The following is a 20,579-nucleotide window of genomic DNA, read 5'->3' on the forward strand; positions in this document are numbered from 1 at the left end:
ATTTCACACTTTTCAGTAATATGTAGTGAGATGCATGGAGAATTTTGATTAGAAATTCATAATGTGGCATACAGGGACAGGGGCCGATGAATTTATTAGGGGGCCCTAGGCTGACATCAGCACAAAAACGTAGGTGTTGCCTATTTAAATAACCATTGCGTTTTTCCCAAGGCAGGGCGGGGCCCTGATGTTTGCCGGAGCCTGAGGCTATAGCCTAAGATAGCCTATTCATTAATCCACCCCGGTAGAGGCGGTAACACCTGGCGTGGCGTTTTCAGGATGTTAGGCAGCGAAACAGAACTAGTGTTAGCCAAACCAGTTTTAAGCTTATTCTCACAATGCATCAGACACCTGTCTGTCCTCCTGTTCATGCCTGATTAGGTCAACTTTCCATATATGGAGGGAGACAGAGGCGTTGGGACACAACAGGCGAGGCAGCCAATTGCCTGCGGCCACTGAGCGGAGGCGATAACATAGCCCATCGCAATGACAAATCTGCTTTATTTGTGTATTCTGTTTTTCACAGTAAATAAAGGAATTGTGTTTGTTAAATTCTCTTTGTTGATATTATTCATTTAGACTTCACGGCAAAATAATGGTGATAATTTTTTCCGTGTCAGGCAGGGTGTGTTGGGGACCCGATGGCATTTTATTTGCCCAGGGGCCCCCAGTGCCCCCAGCGTCTCTAGAATCACCTCTGGATGGAGGTGTATCTTCTCTAGGGAAAATTCTGGGAAGATGATCCTCTTCACTATCCGAGATCAGACAGTGAAAATGAGCTACTGCACAGGGGTCATAACCATAAAACTGCAAAACCCGGAGCCCAATACCCTGTTTAGAATGTCAGCGGCCTGACTGTATGTAACGTCACTCCTGACAGAGATGGACATGTCCAGGGCGGCCAGCTCCCACGCACCTGGAGTGACACTCACGCTCTCAGCCTCACGCAAGAAATCTTAGGCAAATCTATATTATTGCATTACTAACTGAAAATTAGCTACATCAAACATGTTGGAATAGTGTGCAAACCCTACAAACTATTTACAAGGTAATAAGACTGTGACATAGATATAAAAGTGCGTGCAGACTCGTTAGCAATTGAACATCTCACTACAGCCAGCTGACCAAAGTTGGTAATCCTAGATATGACCCCCCCCCCCCCCCCAAACTATCCTACTTGTTTTAGTTTATGGGTATAACTGGAGACAGGAGTGAAATCCCGTTGGCACTTTTTAAAATATGCATCGGTTTTCAAGGTCGATCTGTTAAATTGTAACTAAATGCGAGTAACCAAAGGGAAGCCGAAGAAATATTACTTTACCGTGCGGTCCTCTGACTCTGAACAGAGTCACAGTTAGACGGGGAAAACACGAGGAAACATGACACTGGGAGTCAGACATTTGTGAACGATAAGAAGAAGGGCCCGGCACGACTTCGGTGTCCATTTTACTGGGGTGAAAAGCGCTTGGATCCACTAAGCCCAGCACATACTGCTCTGCACATTTAAGATAAGGATATATAGCGGCACTTTATACAAGACATACTGCGCCTTAGCACACTATACCGACACATTGTGAATTACTTTTAAGAAAATGACGATGCATGTTCCCTTTAGTACTCGAGATTCCTTTTAGTTGCGTTGCCAGAGTGAGAAAACCGTCGATCGAAAGAAAAACTTCCTGAAGGCTGGGAAACTGGGAAGCGACGCCTCCTTCACGCTTGGCAGGGTTTCCGACCGCGACCGAAGACTGCCGACCGGCGCTTCGCCCCGCCGGGGGACGCAGAGGAGCGCCGGGGAGTGTACGGAGGAGGAGGAGGAGGAGGGGAGAGGCGCGCTCCGTTTCCTGAATGTCCGCCAGCACCTGTACCTTCTTCCTTCGTATGGATACACGCTTCGCACACGGGCTTGACCAGGGTAATCGGCCGCGACTTCGGGAGCGACGTGATCGGGGGAAGTGCTGAACGAACGCCGCAGGTAGGGACACGCTTCGGCAGGACGAAAAACTTTGTTATTGGGGTCATTTAACTGGGCAATGGTCGCATGGTGGATATGAGTACGAGACACTAGCGGCTGCGCAAGGTGCGTGTCCCTTCCTGGGTTTGGCAGGCTGCTATCGCACTTTCACCCAGGTGGTACCGGAACACGACGCCCTGCCGTACCTGTCAAGCGGAGATCAGTACGGCAAGTACGCCGCCGCCCCCCCGCCCCGAAATCCAGGGGCAAATCTTTGCGGGACACTTTCTCCTCTGATTGCTCTCCATGACAGACCTGCATTTTCTTTCTCCCCTGATTATTATCCTGCGTTTTCTATCGGTCTCCCGAACTCAGTCAGCTGAAAAGGTGTCCGCGGAGTTTCTGCCAAAGTCTCATTTTTTGTGCGGCCTGTTCGGGCTGTTTAATGTTTAAAAATGACTGAAATGTCAAATATGCACCGAAATATCCCGACCATTCACCTTTTATGCACAAGCATATTTGGCATTCTTTGTAATAGTTATATTTTGCTCAGAAAATGAACGTGTTTAATTACGATTAAAATCGTACTACAATCGTATTAACGATTATTTTGCTGATGGTGTTTATACAACTATGTACTCGGGCTGCAATTGAAAAGCAGTTATGACGTTTTAATATAGTGAATCATAAATTACAATTTAACGTTATGGTATTTTTGAAGTTTTGTAGGAGGTAAGTGATAGAGAAGCGGTAGTGGAAAAAGTATTTAAATGTTATTTGAATATTAACTCATGTTAGATTTAGTTATATTACAGAAGGCTAACCACAGTAACATTTATCCAGTGTAAGGTATCATAATAAATGCTTTTCAGCCTGTAATTAAATAAATTCTGCCATATGCTCAGTGTGACCAAACACCCCTATAATGGTAACATAATCTATATATATTGTTGATAATTTGTTATCAACAAACAAATCAGATTCAGCTGACGATGGCTTATTTGGTGAATAATTCAGCAGTGTGATTTCTAGTCTGAGGTTCATGCTTTGATGATATGTGATCCAAACACTCAACTGGCCAAACTCTGCCCGTTTTGCTTTTAGAGAAACAGAACCTTGGCTGTTTACTCTAATATGCTACCGGGTTGTGGACATGCTGATGATTATCGTCAACTCTCAGCCTGCAGGTAGTAAGGGGCCACTCCTAAATCCATCACTCAGCCTGTTGTTTTATTTTCAAAAGCAGGTTTCCTCATTGAAGGCCGCAAACCCACTTAGAAGATCCGAATAACCAACTTGATGTGTTTCAGTTCTAGAATAAAAGATAAGGATCGACTGAAATACACTTTCATAGGATAGCCTGGTTTCTGTTATAGTCATGTACATTATCGTAACGCAGCCGCCATCCATTTTGTCAAGTGTGTTGATAGTAATTATGATTTGATAACTACAATAAGCACAGGAATGTTTTGTGAGTAGAACTGTTGCCTCGCACATCCAGATTTATGGGTTTGACTGTCATCCCCGGATGTGTGGAGAATGCTTTTTTGCCCCCTGGTTATGTGGGTCTCCTCCGGATTTCTTCTAAAGTCAAAAAACTACTGTATGTAGCCACACTAGCGTTTTGCCATAGTGTTTGCGCCCTGTGATGGTCTGGTATCCCATCCAGGGTGTCACCTGACTCATTTCCAGGGACAGTTGGTGATTTACTTCAAACAACTGTGGTGTGGTGTTGAATATAATTTTCACAAACTATAAAGCTTTCAAATATCTGTGGAGTCCTTGCCACCACAACCAATTCAGGCAAGTCCTTAAGGAAAGACAACGTTTTATTTAACAGAACACTTTAAAACCTGTTTTTACTGGTTCACATATTTTTATGCTTTGTACTTTATCTGTCACAATGACAACTACATTTGAAACGTTTTGCTGTTTCTAAATTAATTGTGACTAACTTCCTAGGCCCATAGTGTGGGTGACAGTATTGTCTTTGCGGGAAAAAAAAGCCCTTTGTGTTTCACATAATGCTTTGAAATGAGGTCTGGTCTGTTATCAGCTTCATGGCCAGTGTTGGGGAACTTTCCTTCACAAAGGTTTCAAACTCACTTCTATCACTTCTGTCGGGTCATCAGAATCACGCTTTCATTTGGATCTTTCGGTCTTTCTCGCGTCATTAAAACCTCCCGACAGGCACGCACTTAAATCTGAGGCGGAAAGCCTGAGGAAGTTTGTGACATGTTATCGGTTTTTATTTTTTCCTGTCAATTTTTCCCATGTGTGTGGAATTTGAATTAAATTTGTGGTCAGTAGTGATTTTCCGAATCAAGGCAAGAATGAGAGGACTTTGTATTAATTCTAGCACTGCCGTTTGTCCTTCTGATCCTGATTGTAAACCCACCAACGTGGAGCATAGAGCTCAATGTAAACCTCCATAACATACCCTCCGCTGTGAAAAAGCCTTGGTGACAGTCAGATGTCCGCTAAATGGACTCCTTCAGAGCACCTTGACCACCGTCACACGGCTGTCTTTGTAACCCATCATTGAGACAGTTGGTACAATCTGTTGAATAACCCCCCAGGTCAGAAGGATATCCATAATGGAGTTTCGCTGTAGACTCTCCCAAACAAGACAGCTTCCGAATGTTAGGGTCACCGTCAGAGTGCTTGGTAACACCAGTAGCAGGGGCGATTCTAGGATTTTTCCAAGTGGGGCAATAATGCATACAGTTTCCAACTTTATCATTAGCCAATGATCTGTTTTGAATTGTTGAGTGATGGGCACTGCAGGGGGCAATCAGCTACCAGCCAGTGCCCCAGTGGACCCACCTCTCTATATGCTCCTGAGCAGTACCTGTTGCTAGGATGGATTTATGTTTTGAGGGCATCTCAAAATTCTCTGTAATTCGTTTTAGGATCCTTCATTTCTTCACTCTCCCTTAGTTAGACTTATATCCGGATTTTTTTAAGCTACATGATGCTATGATTATTACAGTTTCAAACTACTTAACATATCATCAATAGCTCACTAGGGAAATATAAAAAACAGCACAAATTAGATGGAGCCCCAAAGAGCAGGACCCACAGCATAGAGGGTGGATGAAGCTCAGCTCAACTTGACACATTCTGTATGTGGCTGGTAGGTTTGGGTTTAAGTCCCACCACAGACACTGAAAAGCTTCAAAAAGGCATTTAACCTGTGAATGTCTCTCTGGGTGAACTTTAGCAATGGAATTAATTGGGCTAATTGAATATTAATTAAACAGCCCGATTGTGCTGCATATGGCTGCTGGTGATCAGATACCATTAGCCTGAGAGTCTGTATGAGTGTGCCAGCAGAAACAGCAGCGTGGGGTGGGGTTGGGTGGGGGTGGGGGTTGGGGGGCAAATCCAAGGCATGTCCAGACTCAGACCTGCTTGTAGAACAGCTTCCTCACCAGGGAGGTAAGAGGTGTCCCTTCAGTAACGGGTAATTTATTGGTCCCCAGAGGGGATTCAAGGTGTCAAATTGTTAGAAAAAACAGACAGAGAGAAATTAAATCAATGAATTCTGCTGACATAAATGCGTAAATGTAAAGTAAAATTTATAGATGCAAATGTGAATTAGTAAAATGTACAGATGATAAATGTGTAAATGTGCGCAAAAGAGTAGCACTGCCCCGCCCACTGGAATTTGATAGGTCGTCCCATGTGCCCCCCCCCCACCCCGCCTCTGAGTGATTTTGATTATGGAATGCAGAACGTGGTTTTGCCAAACGCGCATATGTGACGCAACTATAGCTTTAGTGGTTCCTAGAATTGCATGAATATAAGATATTACAGCAGCTCAGATTCAGACAGCAGGAACAGAGACGGACAGAAATTAAATAAAATATAACATACCAGCATTAATGTGCATACTTAAAAATAAATTCCACAGATGTGAGTGTGAATGAGTCAAATTTACAGAGTTGAATAAATAAGGTGATTGGCCCCCAACCATGGAAGTCAGAACACAGGTTTCTCAGATGCATGTATATGACGGAACTTTAAGTTTTAGTTATTCCCAGAAGTGTCTGAATATCCATGAATCATAGTCATAATCATTGTGTAATTTAATAACAGACTTTTTTCTTCAGTACTTGGTAGGAAGGGGTTGGTAGCAGGCTTTTTTCCCCCCTTTTCAGATGCCCCTCCCCCATTTCACTGTTGCCCTCCATCTACCCCCCTCCCCCCCCCCGGGCCACTGTCCCAAAGTCTCCCCTGGAGGTGCCGCTGCTGCACAGTTGCACAAGTTGTTGAATTTGACAGGAACAAATACTGCACACAGATAATACATAATGGCTGGCGGACTCAGCTTAGGGTCTCCTTGTAAGTCCTGACGGCAGCAGGAATGAAGAAGGTGTGGAGGCTTCCCCTCGTACACCTTGGAGCCAGAAGACGTCCACTGCAGGCAACTCCTCTGTGCTAAAACCGTCCCGTGGAGAGGGTGGGAGGAGCCGCTGATCGTCTCTGAAGGAGGTTTTGTTTCCTCAGTGAGCCTCTCCTCACATTTGATTTGTTGTTGTTGGGTTTTTTTAAGGCAGGTTCATGCTCGGTTCCTGAAGTGTGGAAAACATTGTTTTTTTTGTTTTTTTTTTACACATCACAGATCTAAATAGTTGCTGGATGAAGGTGTTTCAGATTAACCTGTTGAGGATATCCAGTAGAGCCTTTGCAGTGGGAGGAGCCTAAGAAGTCATGTGACGATGCGGGCAGAGTTGGCAAACGGCTGACTAAATATGGCATTGCATGTGCATGTTTGTATATATAGTCAGGGGATTATATTTGTGTATACACCCTGTTCTGCTGTCATACTTCCATATCTGCTAATAGTCTGCAATAGAACTTCTCCTCGGATCAGTTCTGACTAGCTTTAAGGTTCCCAAACCTATCCGCTTCCTGCTCCTGGTTCTTTCATGGACTCCGTTACTGTTCACAATCGCTAATGAATGGACGTAGAAGGAGCAGCTTTGGAGTTGCAGCATGGAGAGCATGGGGGGGGGGGGAGTCTCAGGTGACGTGCTGCTTCGTATGTGTGGCTCCTTGTTCTCTCCTACCATTTTTCAAAATAAGAGTGTCCTTCGCAGACCCACTTGGAGCATTTGGATAAAAGGAGACCTTCACAGAACAATGGAAACGAGTGAAAAAACTAAATACTGTGGATTCTTTCTGCTTTATTGATTTGTTACTTCCGTTGTGCTTCATAATAACGCAATAATAGTATATTCTTGTTTCTTTTTATTATAGAGGTCGATTAACTGTCAGGGGTGAATATTACTGAGCAGCAGGGTATTGCTGAAGTACCTCACTGAAACCACAGAATCTCTCCCTCTGCCTTACCATCACAAGTGCAGGTGCCTCTCTTTCCATGACAATGGAACTTAAAGGTCCTTAAATGCGACTGGAGATCTTAGATCTGTAGTGGCCTTATGGTTCCTGGCTCTTCAGGGTCCAAAGGCAGCACACTGAATATGTCAGGCTTTGAAATAATTACGATGGTGTTCACCACAGATGCTGATAAATATCTTTAAAAAATATCACCCAGAATTAGTAATTAAGACACTATTAGTTATAGGAGTGACACTTCTGGTGCATGCAGACCATGCGTCCGCCGATGCTGCTGCCGTGTGTGTAGTGGCTCTATATTCGCCTGATTACAGTCTGGAGGCTTATTTCTTATATCTGACAAATAGATTTTATCGGTTCTGCCAAAAAATGAGTGTTTAAAACCATATTTTTGTGCATCTGGCACTGAGCATAACAGCTGGTAGTACTAATGTCACAACAATATCACTGAAATGCACATCGATGGAAGCGCTGCACAGCTTGTCTTCTGGATTATTTTATATCCTGCAAATTTGGAACATAGAGGACCGACATGAGGCTGGTGTGTCATGTTTTAAATCTAGGTTCTAATCAACAGATGCATGCTTTGCGCTGGGTGCTGATTACTTGCTATAATGTAGCCACCAAACATGCTAACAATGGAAATAAAACTTCTTAAGGTCCTTTGGGACCCTAGAAATCGAGTTTGGAAATGAATTTATAAAAAGGGTTTATTTGAATTAAACACGGGTGGTAGAAACATGACGCAGAATTCCAGATCTTAGGGGAATCCCTAATGTTGCTTGTTTTTTTAACTTTTTCAGCCAGGGGGTTAAGGATTAGTTTTTATCACAGTATGTCTCAAGACTCACAAGTTTCAAGACTTCTGCTGTAACAGAAATGGATTTAATTTGCTTGCTAGCGTTTATAATTGTGCCTTGGTTGCACACGAAGGTGCAGATCTTTGCTCCTGTGAAACCGTTCCCGTAATCACCTCACAGCTCTTGAACTTTGTTGGTGTTTTTCAGTTTGGCAGCTTTTCTGTTCTACCTTTGCTGAGCAGCATCCTGCTCGTGTCCAGCCCTGTCATGGGCAGGTGGGGGTGGAGAGAATTATAGCTGGTGGGGGCTGAGGCATCTCAGTTTTCTATAGCTAGCATGTTGATGTCACTGAACAACTGGAAGTGTGCAGTACGGGAAGTCGTGGGGTGTCCTGTGCTGACACGGTACAAGAAGGTGGCATTTGGAAGAGGATCAGAGCACATGACACAGTACAGACTGGCTATGCAGTCCTTTGGGACATCAGCAGTTCTGGTTCTTAGAATATGGATTTATGTATTTAATAGCAGGCATTAATAGAAAACCAGAGTAACTAGAGGAACACAAGGAGAACATGAAAATGCCAGGGCAGAAATCGAGTCTGCAGCAATAGCCTGCAGGAAGCTTGGAGGATATGCCAAGAAGTCAGAGGCGTATCCTAGGAAGTCCAAAGCCTATTTGAATACATATATCACAGGAAGTTGGAAGAGTATCCCGGGAAGCTTGGAGAATGTCCCAGGAAGCATCCCAGGAAGCTTGGGTCCTATCCCAGGAAGTCAGAAGAGTATCCTAGGAAGCTCAGAGTCAATTCCAGAAAGTCAGAAGAGTATCCCAGGAAGTTGGAAGAGTATTCCAGGAAGCTATAATTTTATCTCAGGATGCTGGAAGAGTATCCCAGAAAACTCTGAGCCTATCCCAGGAAGTCCGGACCCTATCCCTGGTAGCCCGGACCGTATCCCAGATACAGGGCAGAATAACTTCTCTTATTATGGCTAAGGCCACTTAAGCCATTTGATGGAGCTGATAAAGTAATATGATGAGACAAACTGAATCCATCATTGATAGTCTGCTAATCAGGTGGTAAAATTTGCTGACTGTGGGGGTGACATTTTGCACTGACTATGAAGTTTAACCAAATTGTTTTTTTCCGAGGCAGGGAGGGGCCCCTGATTTCACCGGGTGGGGCCCCTGATCATATCGGAGCCCTAGGCTGTAGCCTAAGATACCCTATGCGTTGAACTGCCCCTATTCCAGGAAACCCAGAGTTTATCCCAGAAAACCCAGGACATGAGGATGGGAAGTGGCTGAAGAAACCAACAGATCCCTTAAATCAGCCTAAATTTGCATGTATGGCACTAGATAGAGAGAGCAAGCAGAAAGGCTAAGCTGAGACCCCCGTGGGATGAACAATGTGCTGCTTGTGATTCTGCTGCCCTGTCGGTGCCCTTTTTAACTCTTCTGGGCACCGTCTGACCGGTGTATGGGCACTTTATTAGTAAGTGCCCTAAGAGACAGCGGCTTTCATTATGGATATGTTGAGGGAGTTTGTTTGTTTGTCTGTAAGGGTAGAAAGGTAATGTAATCAAGCCAGGGGAGAAGGGACTTCTTTTTAAACTGTATACTAAAGGTTGTGTAACAAGATATGCTCACGTATATCAGGTACAGAGAGCTGGCACATAGAGAAGGCTGTCACATAATGGTAAACAAGCCCTACATATATCTAGGATGTATGTATGTGCAAACTATGTATATATGTACTACCAAACATGGACTGCTTTATTTTTCTGATGCTGCTGTAATGTTTAGGTTGAAAATACAGATTTAATGCAACATTGTTTTGGGAGTGTATGTCTAGATGTTTGGATGACGTCTTGAAGATGAACGTTCCTGGAAATTTGGACATGTAAGAATTTGCTTGTGAATAGAGCGTGCGTACCTGGTGGGAGAGAAGTAACAGGTGACTTGAGGTGTTTACGTGGCTGAGGCAGCTATCGAGTGTGACTCTGCACGTTTTCACTCGAGTAAACCCTCGGGGCCGTCTCCCAGGGGACTCGCCACGTGGCGGAGTTGGCATCGGGACTGCCCCAATGGAAAACCTCCATTGTTATTCATCGAATTTCACATGGATGCATTATTGATCATGCCACCGATAAGTCATTGAATTCGGAGACTTGTTTGGATGCGGTCGGCGAAATTAATGAGACAAGTCAGCTGAACGGAGGGATATTTTAACCAGACGAAATTTAGAGGGAATAAAATTTTCATCTGGTCACAATCGGTGCAGAAACACATTATTGGATGTCTTCCCTTGGTCTCCCAGCAGCAGGATAACGTGTTTGCGCTGCGTGTGTGTGAGGATTAAACAATAGGCTGTGTGTTGTACTTCCTGGTCATGTGGCCGCTTACTGGAGGAGGACAGGAGCCACTTCAGGGCGAATTCAGCACCTGTGGTGAAACTGGGCCAATCAGGAGCCTGGATGCTGTATCACTGTGCCTTTATTGCTAAAATTGATACTGATGTTCTCCAGAAAAAAACAAGTGTACAATGGTAAAGCTGTGTTTCTGGTTTCATTCAAAGAAACACACGACTCACTGTACAGAAATGAGACTGTGGTAAAGGTATGCACTGCTCGGTAAACACAGGTAAATTACACTTGAAGTAACGCATTCATTTTTGAACACTTTGCCTGTGCTTGACTGGGTTTCTCGTTACATGTTTATTATCTGCTGTCTGCAGTTGCCCAGGCAGACTTAGAGAAATATAGGTGTGTTACCAGATACAAATCGTGAAATATCTTTCTTGGGTATTCAGGGCTGTCCAGTTTGTTTATGCAGCTGGTTTTCACAGTGATTTCTAAGAGTCTGCATGGGAATGGTATAGCAGTCGACAGGCCTGTTATCACCGGTCAAGGTTTGTTTATTGTTGTATACTTAATGTTTTGGTGATTTTCTGCCTCAATTCGTGCCTCACTTTCCCACGTGCGTTCTCAGGCTGCAGACCATGGTGCACGCGGTAGCTTATTCATACTACATTTGGCTGCGGATGCGGACGGTCGAGGGCGGTGCTGCTTACGGCAGTGATGTTCCTTCAGACCAGGAGAGGGTAGATGTATTGCAACAAACAGAAATATAAGCGAAACGGGTAAACTTTCATCAACAGTTTTAAAAGTTATTAGTCCAGGCTTGGGCGGTATTACGGTAATAAGGCATACCGCGGTATTTTGAAATCATTACGACAAAATTAGCTGGGACCCATTCCTCCTCCCTCAGCTCGGTGAATGTCATCACAAAGGTTTCAAAATGCCGATATGATGCTGCTTTTCAAAATATTGTATACCTCGGTTTAATGTCTGGAGAGTATGAAAAATTAGACGACGTAGTAACTTCAACCCTCCTCTTGCCGCTCCTTACCATAACTACTATAACAACAACGATTGTTCCTCTTCTGTTTCGTCGTTGACCACTGATCTGTGAAAATCGGCACAGCCACCAACTGGAAATACCTATTCAATTATTGTATACATGCACAGACATGTGCAGTTTCCTCTACACATAAAAATCTGGGTTGCATACACCAACCGCCGCCGTCCGCAGCCAATCCCTGATGATGTCACGTCCCCTCGCCCGCATCCGAAAGCTCATGCGGAAATCGGAAGTTTGAATTGGCCTTTAGTGTATCCTGATTTCCATTAGAGTTTGCTAAGCTCTCTTGTGTAGTCGGTAAAACTGGGGGTATAATTATTTTGTAGAGGTGTGTTTACTTATGGCCTAGATACCAAGATGTTTGTCCTCATGTGTTACGTCATTTTGCCTTTTGAGAGGTGGATTTATGACTATAATGGGATTCGCTGATAGAAGGGGGCTGCACTCTTCATGAAGACTTCTTGAACGGGTCTCATTGATTGCTGAGGCTTCAGATCTATGTAGTGGAAACCTTGGGGAACAAACACAGAAAAAGCCTGACGACAGACCGGGCCACTTGGAACCTTCTTGATCTCAGTTCCCTTCCACAGGTTAATCCTCCGTCGTGATGAACTCCAGGTTTCACGGGTTTGGTGGACGGATCGGTACTTTGGCCGTGACTGAGCTGTCCAAAGACAGGACCAAGGCTGACGTGACCTGTGATGTTCAGTTCCTCGATCATTCTACCCACAGCTTTAAGATCTGTGTAAGTACTCACCTTTGGACTTTAGGAAACCAAAACTCTATTCCACACACCATGGTATCACAGATTGCAGGTTTTGGTTATAGAAACATCATAATTCTTCAAACCTCCTTCTTTGGAAGCCCAGACTAATACCATTCCCCAGAAATTCACAAAAAATTAAGAGAAGACAGTCTGGGCCTGTACACTGATGATACTGATTATAACTTAGTGGTGAACCTGATTTGGACAGTGGGCCATGTTTCTCATTGGATAGGTGGTGTTAGTGTCTTTTCAGCCTTTGTTCTGCTTTGCCAATCAACTTTCAGCCTTGGTGTCTTTCCTCCAATCAGTGCCAACAACATGTTTACCACTCAGCCAGTCAGCACAAAGATTCTATTGATGTTCTCTCTTCCAATAGGCTTTCTGCCGATGTCTCTAACTCGCAATCAGCAATCTTCACATCTGCCACTCCTTCACCCAGCACTAACATTCCTCTCTGATTGCATGTGACTCTGCTTCGGACAAAAATAAGTGCCGCACATACTGCCATCGCCGAAGGGTTTGGGGTTGGGTGGGCAGTCAGACACGGCAGGGAACAAACGGAGTTTAGAAGAGCTAAGATGACAAATGAATTATAAATTAATTTGAAAGAAGCGATATTACACCTCAGTTTCGTTTGCCTTTGGGTGACCTGTTCATCTCAGCGGCTTCACCTAAAATGTTCATCCAGAAAAACCTGAATCTTATAAGTTTGTACTCTGGAGTGACCCATGTAAGTGGGATGGGCTGTGCTGTAGCCAAAACCTGGCCAGGAGTTTCAGGTGCCATGGATACACATATCAGCATTTCAGCCTCTGGGCTGTACCTGAAATCACTGCAGTTGTGCAATTATACTAAGTCAGTCAGTGTTTCTTTGGATTATTATACAGATACTCAGTCTGTGTCTTTCTCATGTTCAGCGAGTGTTTAAATGTAACAGCAACAGGACTGATGGAAACAAATGTTATTTATGTCATTTTATTCTTTTCTGTAAATCAGGGGAGTTTCTAGCTATGGAAAAGGAAAAGATCAGGAGCTAAATGAGGTTTGCCTGGGGCTTGACAGTTTTGTTTTTGTAGGAAGATTAGCATTGGGGCTAAAATACTCGGGGCCAGGCTTAAAATACTCGGACCCAACGACTCCCATGCTGTAAATCAGCTTTATCTGTCTGACACATTGTGTAGTGTATCACTATTATGTGAATACTTAAAATCTATTTGTTTACTGGCAAAATATCTAAGTCGGTCCTTTCATCTTCCAATAGTGCTTCTGTACCAAGCCTTTTGAAAACAAAGGCAATTGCATTAAGCTATTGGATAAAACACAGAGATCCACAATATACCAGTTAACAAATCGGTGTTGCCCAATGTTTGTTCAAAATCAAGATATCAGCTTTGGTCCAATGTGTCAGTCTTGTCAATATTGCCGGCTAATATTTAAACTTAATCACTCTTCAAAGGTAGCAGCACCAGAGCTAAAGACACAGCTGCTAAAATAGTGGAGATGATTGCATTGGACGTTCAGCCATTTTCCGTGCTGGAGGACAGGGGATGTGCTGGGCTCATTCGCCGCTTAGAGGTGTCAAAGCACTGGCATGCAAGTCGAGTTTATCTGGCCCACTGCATATTCAGAATTCATTATTAAATCTTGTCCACAGATTTATTTGTTTTTCACAAAGTAAAACATGTCATGTCATCTATAATCTGCAGTGCCCCCCCACTCCCCAGCCCTGCCCTCAAGTGGTTCAGAGGTCAGCTGGTCAGAATCGGCGATATTAGACAAAAATGTATCTGTTATGAGTATCTGCCAAAATTTCTACATCGGTGCACCGCTATAGAGACAGTGCAGTATTGCTGTCAGTCCTGTGGTCATTAGGCTGCCGGGTTCATTTCAGCTGGCATTGTGAGGTGGCACAGAAGTGGAAAGTTCAGGTCCAGAAGGTACAAATCCAGACCAAGGTTTTGTTTCAGTCAACCAGTTGGATATAAAGAATCAGTCAGAGTACTTCGTCTGGATTTGTACTTTCTGGACCTGAACTTTCCACCGCTGAGGTGACATAAGTGCAGTGGCTCGGAGATACCAGCACGCTGTGGCTTCTAATTTCAAGGTGGCACCAGTCTAATAAGCATCATTGATGCTTCCTTGGAACATGCATGAAGATCTGCACAGATGTAGGAAGATGGCACCGATGCTAATGGTGTTTAATAGCATGTTTGTTGATGTAGCGTCTGGTCTTCTGTAAGAGGTGGAGTTTTAGTCTGGACTAAGCTGAGTGTTTTGCCCATTGGATGATATTTAGAGGTCATTTTGCTTTTGAGGGGTGACTGTAGGACACCAACAAAGGAAGTCTTCCACAGAATCTGTCATTGCAGTATCCCGGAGTTCATGGGTTGATTTTGAGTGTATCAGTATAATGGGCTGTTGTAAGTGTTTTGTGACCTATGGTCATGAGCTGTGGGTAGTGACCGAAAGAACGAGATCGCGAGTACAAGCGGCCAAAATGAGTTTCTTCCGCAGGGTGGCTGGGCTCTCCCTTAGGGATAAGGTGAGGAGCTCAGTCATTCGGGAGGGACTCAGAGTAGAGCCGCTGCTCCTCCTCATTGAGAGGAGCCAGAGGAGGTGGCTCGGGCATCTGCTTAGGATGCCTCCTGGACGCCTCCCTGGTGAGGTGTTCCGGGCATGTCCCACTGGGAGGAGGCCCTGGGGAAGACCCAGGACACGCTGGAGGGACTATGTCTCTCGGCTGGCCTGGGAACGCCTCGGGATTCCCCCAGAGGAGCTGGAGGAAGTGGCCGGGGAGAGGGAAGTCGGGGTTTCCCTGCTGAGACTGCTGCCCCCGCGACCCGACCCGGAAAAGCGGAAAATAATGGATGGATGGATGGATGGAGGTGTTTTGTGATGAAATCAGATCATTTAATTGAGATCGCTTGTGGGACTGGGGAGAGGTATGATGGTCTCTGCTATATGCCTAGCGCCATATGCTAGCTATGGCATCGCTAACGAAGATATTACCCCAGTGCTTCTTTGCCACCACCATTCTGGTTGGGTTGTGGGTTGCTAAAGATCTCTGCAGGTATGTGATTTCCCCATTTTCTTCTTTTTGACAGAAACAAGCTGATGGTCTTGTCCTGCTGGACATGGTGTTTAACCATCTGGGCCTGGCGGAGAAGAATTACTTTGGCCTTCAGTTCAGTGAGGACTCTCAGTCCCCTGTAAGCTTCTCTCCTGCTTGACTGAAGCGGCCGAGTGGAAAAGAGAATTCGAAAGCTGCCCTTTTTCACATACACCCACAAACATATCATGCTTATATCCTTAATAGATATTCCATGCACCCGACTTACACTGAGCGGCCTTGTTCACAAAGTCAGGTTATCCCAGAATCCTTCGGCCACATTGTCTGTGAAGCAGGCTGCCATGAAAATTGTAATTCTTCAGACGTTTGTTTAAACTTGTGAATGTAACGGGGAAGTCAAAACAGTTACAGAAACACCCAGGACAGTCTGTTAGCGGAAAGTCTGGAACGCTCTCGATATTTCTGTATAGGGTGAAAACAGCCTGCGTTGTGTCAGCAGTGTTTTGCGGGAGTGTGGGAGGGAGGGAGGGGATCGTATTTGAAGGTTGGATTGTACTGCAAGCCCCCGCGGGAAATCAGCAGCATTATCGCCTCAAGATGTTTTACAAGTTGCAGCAATAGGATCTTGCACTTCCCCTGACATGATCTACTGCGTAGCGATAAACGATAAAGTTCTGCGACATCTGCTGCATGCACCACATTAACATTTACTTTATATACACCTTATTTTTTCTTTCTGTTTACCTCGAACTGAATATATTTTCTGTGCATCGCTCCCATTGTGTCCATGTGCGCATTTAATCGCGATTTTAGGTTTCCTTTCCCTGTTTTGCTGCGTCTCTGCTCCCTACACTATAAACACTGTTGTATCAACATAACACCGATCACATCTCCATAAAAGATTATATCTATTTGTGCCAAGAGTAACAGGCTGACATGGTAAATAACTACAATACCTTTTTCTCTCCTTCAGAGGTGGCTTGACCCCAACAAACCCATCAAGAAGCAGTTTAAGGGTAAGACGGACCTCCAATCAGAAGTTGTGAGATTGGAGACCAATGACAGCGATTACAGGACATGGCAGTGATGCTGCTATTGCTGTCTGGGTCCGCTGGCAGTCACTGGCTGACGGTACCACACCTGGAACCAGTTTTACTCAGTGTTTTGCCAGATTCTTAGCCTCGGCCGTGTCATGCATTCCACAGAACAACGCTGGAGGAATTAATCCGGGTGCTGGAGTTGCCTATATTCACTGCCTGTTTATGGGCCGTGCAGTTAGGGACTGTGGCTAAATGCCTTGATCACCCTTTCAGTTTCCTGTCATATAAAAAGGATGATGTGGTGCTCCTGTTTGAACGAGTCTGCAGATAACCCTCGGTCCCTCTACATCTGCCTGTGTTGTACTCTTCCAGGGAGCCTACCCTGGGTCCTAAACTTCCGGGTGAGATTCTTCATCACTGATCCCAACTCACTGCAGCAGCAACAGACCAGGTGAACCTGCTTTTGGGGGATTAAAATCAAAATTGATAACTTCTGGCTAGATTAATAATAATAAGTACCCCTGTCTCAGTGGGGCTCTTCCTGGGATGATCGCAGGTTAATGTGTGTCATGTGACTCGACCTTCATCCACTCATGTCTGAATACCTTGGCTGAGCGTGGGAAAGACACGCAGTCTGAGCGTGTATAATAAGATCATGCTAGTGATTGAAATTTTTTCGGCGGGGTTTCTGATCATATTTTACGTGGGTTTTTCAGCAGAGTAAACATGTCTCCAACTACCTAGGCAAAGCCAGTGTCTTGTATGAACTGCATGATCTAGTGCAGAAATAAAATGTGTAGGGATTCATTGATAACTTTATCAAGTTCTAATTAAAGAGAGATATGCTATATCTTTGGGTCAGAAGAAAGACTTCACTGCACCCCTGAGCAAGGCCCTTAAGCCCTAGTCGCTCCATGGACTGTCTGACTCTATCTCAAACATGTATGTCGCTTTGGATGAAAGTGTCTACTGAATAGGTATATGTAATGTTTCATGACAAGTGGCCCTAGCTCACTGATAGAAGAGGAAAATCAGAGTACAGTGGTCAGAGGGATTGCTTTTCCCCACATGGGAAAATCGCTCACCTAACACGCAATTCTCCACCTACGATGTCGTCTCCCATCTGTGGCCCTCTGCTCTTTTTATCAGAATCAGGATTATTGGCCAATTGTGAGTGTGGCACATACAAAGAATTTGTTTCCGCCAGTTGATGTCTCTCCGGTAAATTTAAAATACAATAAATCAAACCAGTACAGATTAAATATCATATGAAGGACATTTTATTTACAGACAGAATAATGTACATAAAGTGCAAACAACATACAGGGTGCAAAGTGTATGGGGTCTTGGATTCAGTTTAGTGGTGGTGTGAGTGTGGGAGGGTGCAGCAGTCAGGGAGACAGGTGTAGGTTGGTGTTGCAGGTCAGATGTTTGTAAGGGTGATGGCTCGTGGGAAGAAACTGTTCCTGGGACGACTGGTCCAGGTCTACAGACTCCTGAATCGTTTGCCAGATGATTTATATAGATATAATAATATCAGCAGCATTTTAACCTTGAGTCCCAAGGATTAAAGATTCACTTTGAGTGATACTGTGGATGTACTGTCCGTATGATTAAAAGTGTTCTTTTTTGTCTAGGCACCTATATTTTCTACAGATCAAGAGTGATATCCGTAATGGAAGGTAAGCGTTTTCAGATCAGATCTGGATTACCTTGTGTTTAATATATTTTCATTTATTATAGTCTTCTGTGACAGATGACATGTTTATAGTGATTCGTAGTGTACTACAGGCAAAGTTTTCTATTGGTGTTGGCTCTCCATTGTCTGCTTTTAGTAACCAATGGGATCGCTCAGTGTATGACACTGTAGACGGTCGGCTCTAGCTGTAGGCAGAACGGCCGGCTGCCTGGGGCCCAGAATTACCTGCGTCAGGGAGGAAGTGAAGTGATCATCACTTTTCTTGGTGGGGGGGGGCGTGCCAAGTAAAGGTTCGCCTAGGGCCCCTGAAAAGTCAGAGATGGCCCTGGGCTAGTGTGTTGTATTCATATTAATCCCTTTTTTTTTTAAGTATAAACACTTGCAGACATTTTTATGTAGTGTGGGAAATGCTTACATGAAGCATTTTGCCAGTGATGGTGGGTGTTTCCTGTGGGATCCTCTGGCGGATGGAGAACGGGATCTTCGGGCCTCACTGAGGCCGACACAGGAGCTTGATTCTTCGTTTAGGACGACGTGGGAACGAGGAAGGGAAAGACCAAGAGCTGGGAAACTGCTGCTTAGAATGTAGACGAGAATAAAATAAGAAGCCGTGGACTTGCTTAGCTGTGAGAGCTTAGCAAAGCTGTGAGAAGAGGAAGTCATGTGGCTGTGTGGACACTGGGACGCCTCCCATGCGTCTGGGGAGCCAGAATACAACTAATGATTTTAGTGGGGTGATATTTTGCTGTTCCGGGGTGGGGGGGGGTCCCACTCGGTATATTTTGCCATTATCCATTAATCATCTCATGATCAATTTGGAGACCAGCCTGATCGACGGGTGGGGCAGCTCGGGAATTAAATGCTCCAAATTTAATTTTAATTTTTTGGTGAGGGGTGGCAGCTGGGGTGGCCATGTATTTATTAGGATGGAGGGTCGACCTCCTGTCTCTCTGCGTCTTACACAGCCTGCCCTTTGTCACAGTTCAGGGCTGGTGCATTCCATGAGTTCTGTCACAGCCTGCGTCATTACACAGAATCAGAATTCAGGTCTTAACTGGCACATTTAAATTGGTGATGTCAGACAAACCTGTTAATGATGCATGTCCCACTTAACTTTAGCCTTGCAACTTTAGATTATGTATGTCTACTGTATATTTGAATTATTTTCAATTCTTACATTTTACAAGGCCGCTGTTAGGTGGTGTATATACTGCATTAATTATTAAGATGGCTTTAATGGTGATCAGTATTTGTATTCCATTAGATTTTTCTTATTAAGCAAACATTTACTGCCTCTACTCCTGTCTATATCTTCGTGTCTGGCTGTCATGTGGTACTTACTTGCAATACTGTGTTTGACTTGGTCTGACGCTTCTCTGGTTGTCCTCCGTAAACCGATCAATTCCCCCGGGCAAGTTGTAACCGACATGTTAGAGCTTGTTCCATTTAAGCAGCGGCCCGCTTGCAAGGGGTTTGTGTCGCAGTCCAGCTCCGTGGCAGCATTTCCATACTTTGACCTTGTCGTGTTAGTCACCAGTCCTGAATTTGTTGACCTGCTTCCCTGCATATTTCCAACCGGATATAAAGGCCAGCTGCAAGTTGTCACAAGGCGAAGTGTGTGGCTCAGAGGGTTAGGACACAGTACCTGTGACCGGGAGGTTGTTGGTGCAGATCTCAGGGTCGGCGGACTTATTTCAACGTTGAGCCATTGAACGAGGCCTTTACCTCGCAATTGCTCCAGGGATCGTCTGACCTTACTTTCTGAAAAAAAATATACATTTCTTTGGATACAAGTGTCTGCTAAATTAATAAAAAAATCTGTATTTATAAAGTTCTTCAGGTTGGGAGAGATAGAGAAACTGGCACCTTATATAGGGGGATTTCCCAATCAGGGTGAATTTCCAGAGAAAGGCTGATATGTTGCTTGGTGAAGCTGTAATCGGCTGTAATTACATGGATTTATTTGCTTTGTGGTTCTGTTTCCTGTGGCGCTTTCAGACTCTGCCTTAGATGGCATTGTGTGCCAGGTTAATCTCGCATTGTGTGCCAGGTTAATCTTGCATTGTGTGACAGGTTAATCTTACATGCTCGCTTCACCTTCTCTGTGTAAGTGTGAGGTGTGAGAGTTTCGGCTCCTTCACTGCCTGGGGGGTCTCCTGCCCCCAGGGATCTTTAGCCATTTCCTGTCAGTAGCACCTATTATAGTTCAATTTGCATGAGCAGATCGCAAGCTTTTCTTTTTCTGTGTGTTTCTCTGGGAAGGTCATATTATTGAAATGTCAGTTTTTATTCATGTGGTCTGCTGCTAAGATTATAACTTCATTATATAACTCAAAATCACAAATTTCTCTTCAGTATTGAAGCTGGTAAAGTTTTCACTGTTTATCCACCCACAGATATATATATACAGTACAGATGTATATAAACATAACAATTACAAGAAGACATTTTTCTTTATTTTCCATG

At 44.4% G+C, this 20,579-nt stretch overlaps 1 protein-coding gene across 3 annotated transcripts in view; it reads left to right on the forward strand.

Annotated features, from left to right (window-relative positions):
* Positions 1-1,208: 1,208 nt before the first annotated feature.
* The window catches only part of ptpn3 (protein tyrosine phosphatase non-receptor type 3), a 46,304-nt gene continuing 26,933 nt past the window's right edge, over positions 1,209-20,579 (forward strand). For 2 of the 3 annotated variants that reach the window (XM_072716219.1, XM_072716221.1), the window contains exons 1-6: positions 1,209-1,975; positions 12,129-12,283; positions 15,409-15,513; positions 16,348-16,390; positions 16,787-16,865; positions 18,052-18,096. In XM_072716219.1, coding sequence (XP_072572320.1) covers positions 12,146-12,283; positions 15,409-15,513; positions 16,348-16,390; positions 16,787-16,865; positions 18,052-18,096 — 410 coding nt within the window. In that variant the 5' untranslated portion in view covers positions 1,209-1,975; positions 12,129-12,145. Of the gene's footprint in view, positions 1,976-2,080; positions 2,187-12,128; positions 12,284-15,408; positions 15,514-16,347; positions 16,391-16,786; positions 16,866-18,051; positions 18,097-20,579 lie in introns of those variants that run through there. The other variant, XM_072716220.1, reaches the window with a different exon arrangement.

This window comes from Paramormyrops kingsleyae, chromosome 9 (genome assembly GCF_048594095.1).
Source record: "Paramormyrops kingsleyae isolate MSU_618 chromosome 9, PKINGS_0.4, whole genome shotgun sequence".
In the NCBI taxonomy this organism is placed as follows: Eukaryota; Metazoa; Chordata; class Actinopteri; order Osteoglossiformes; family Mormyridae; genus Paramormyrops; species Paramormyrops kingsleyae.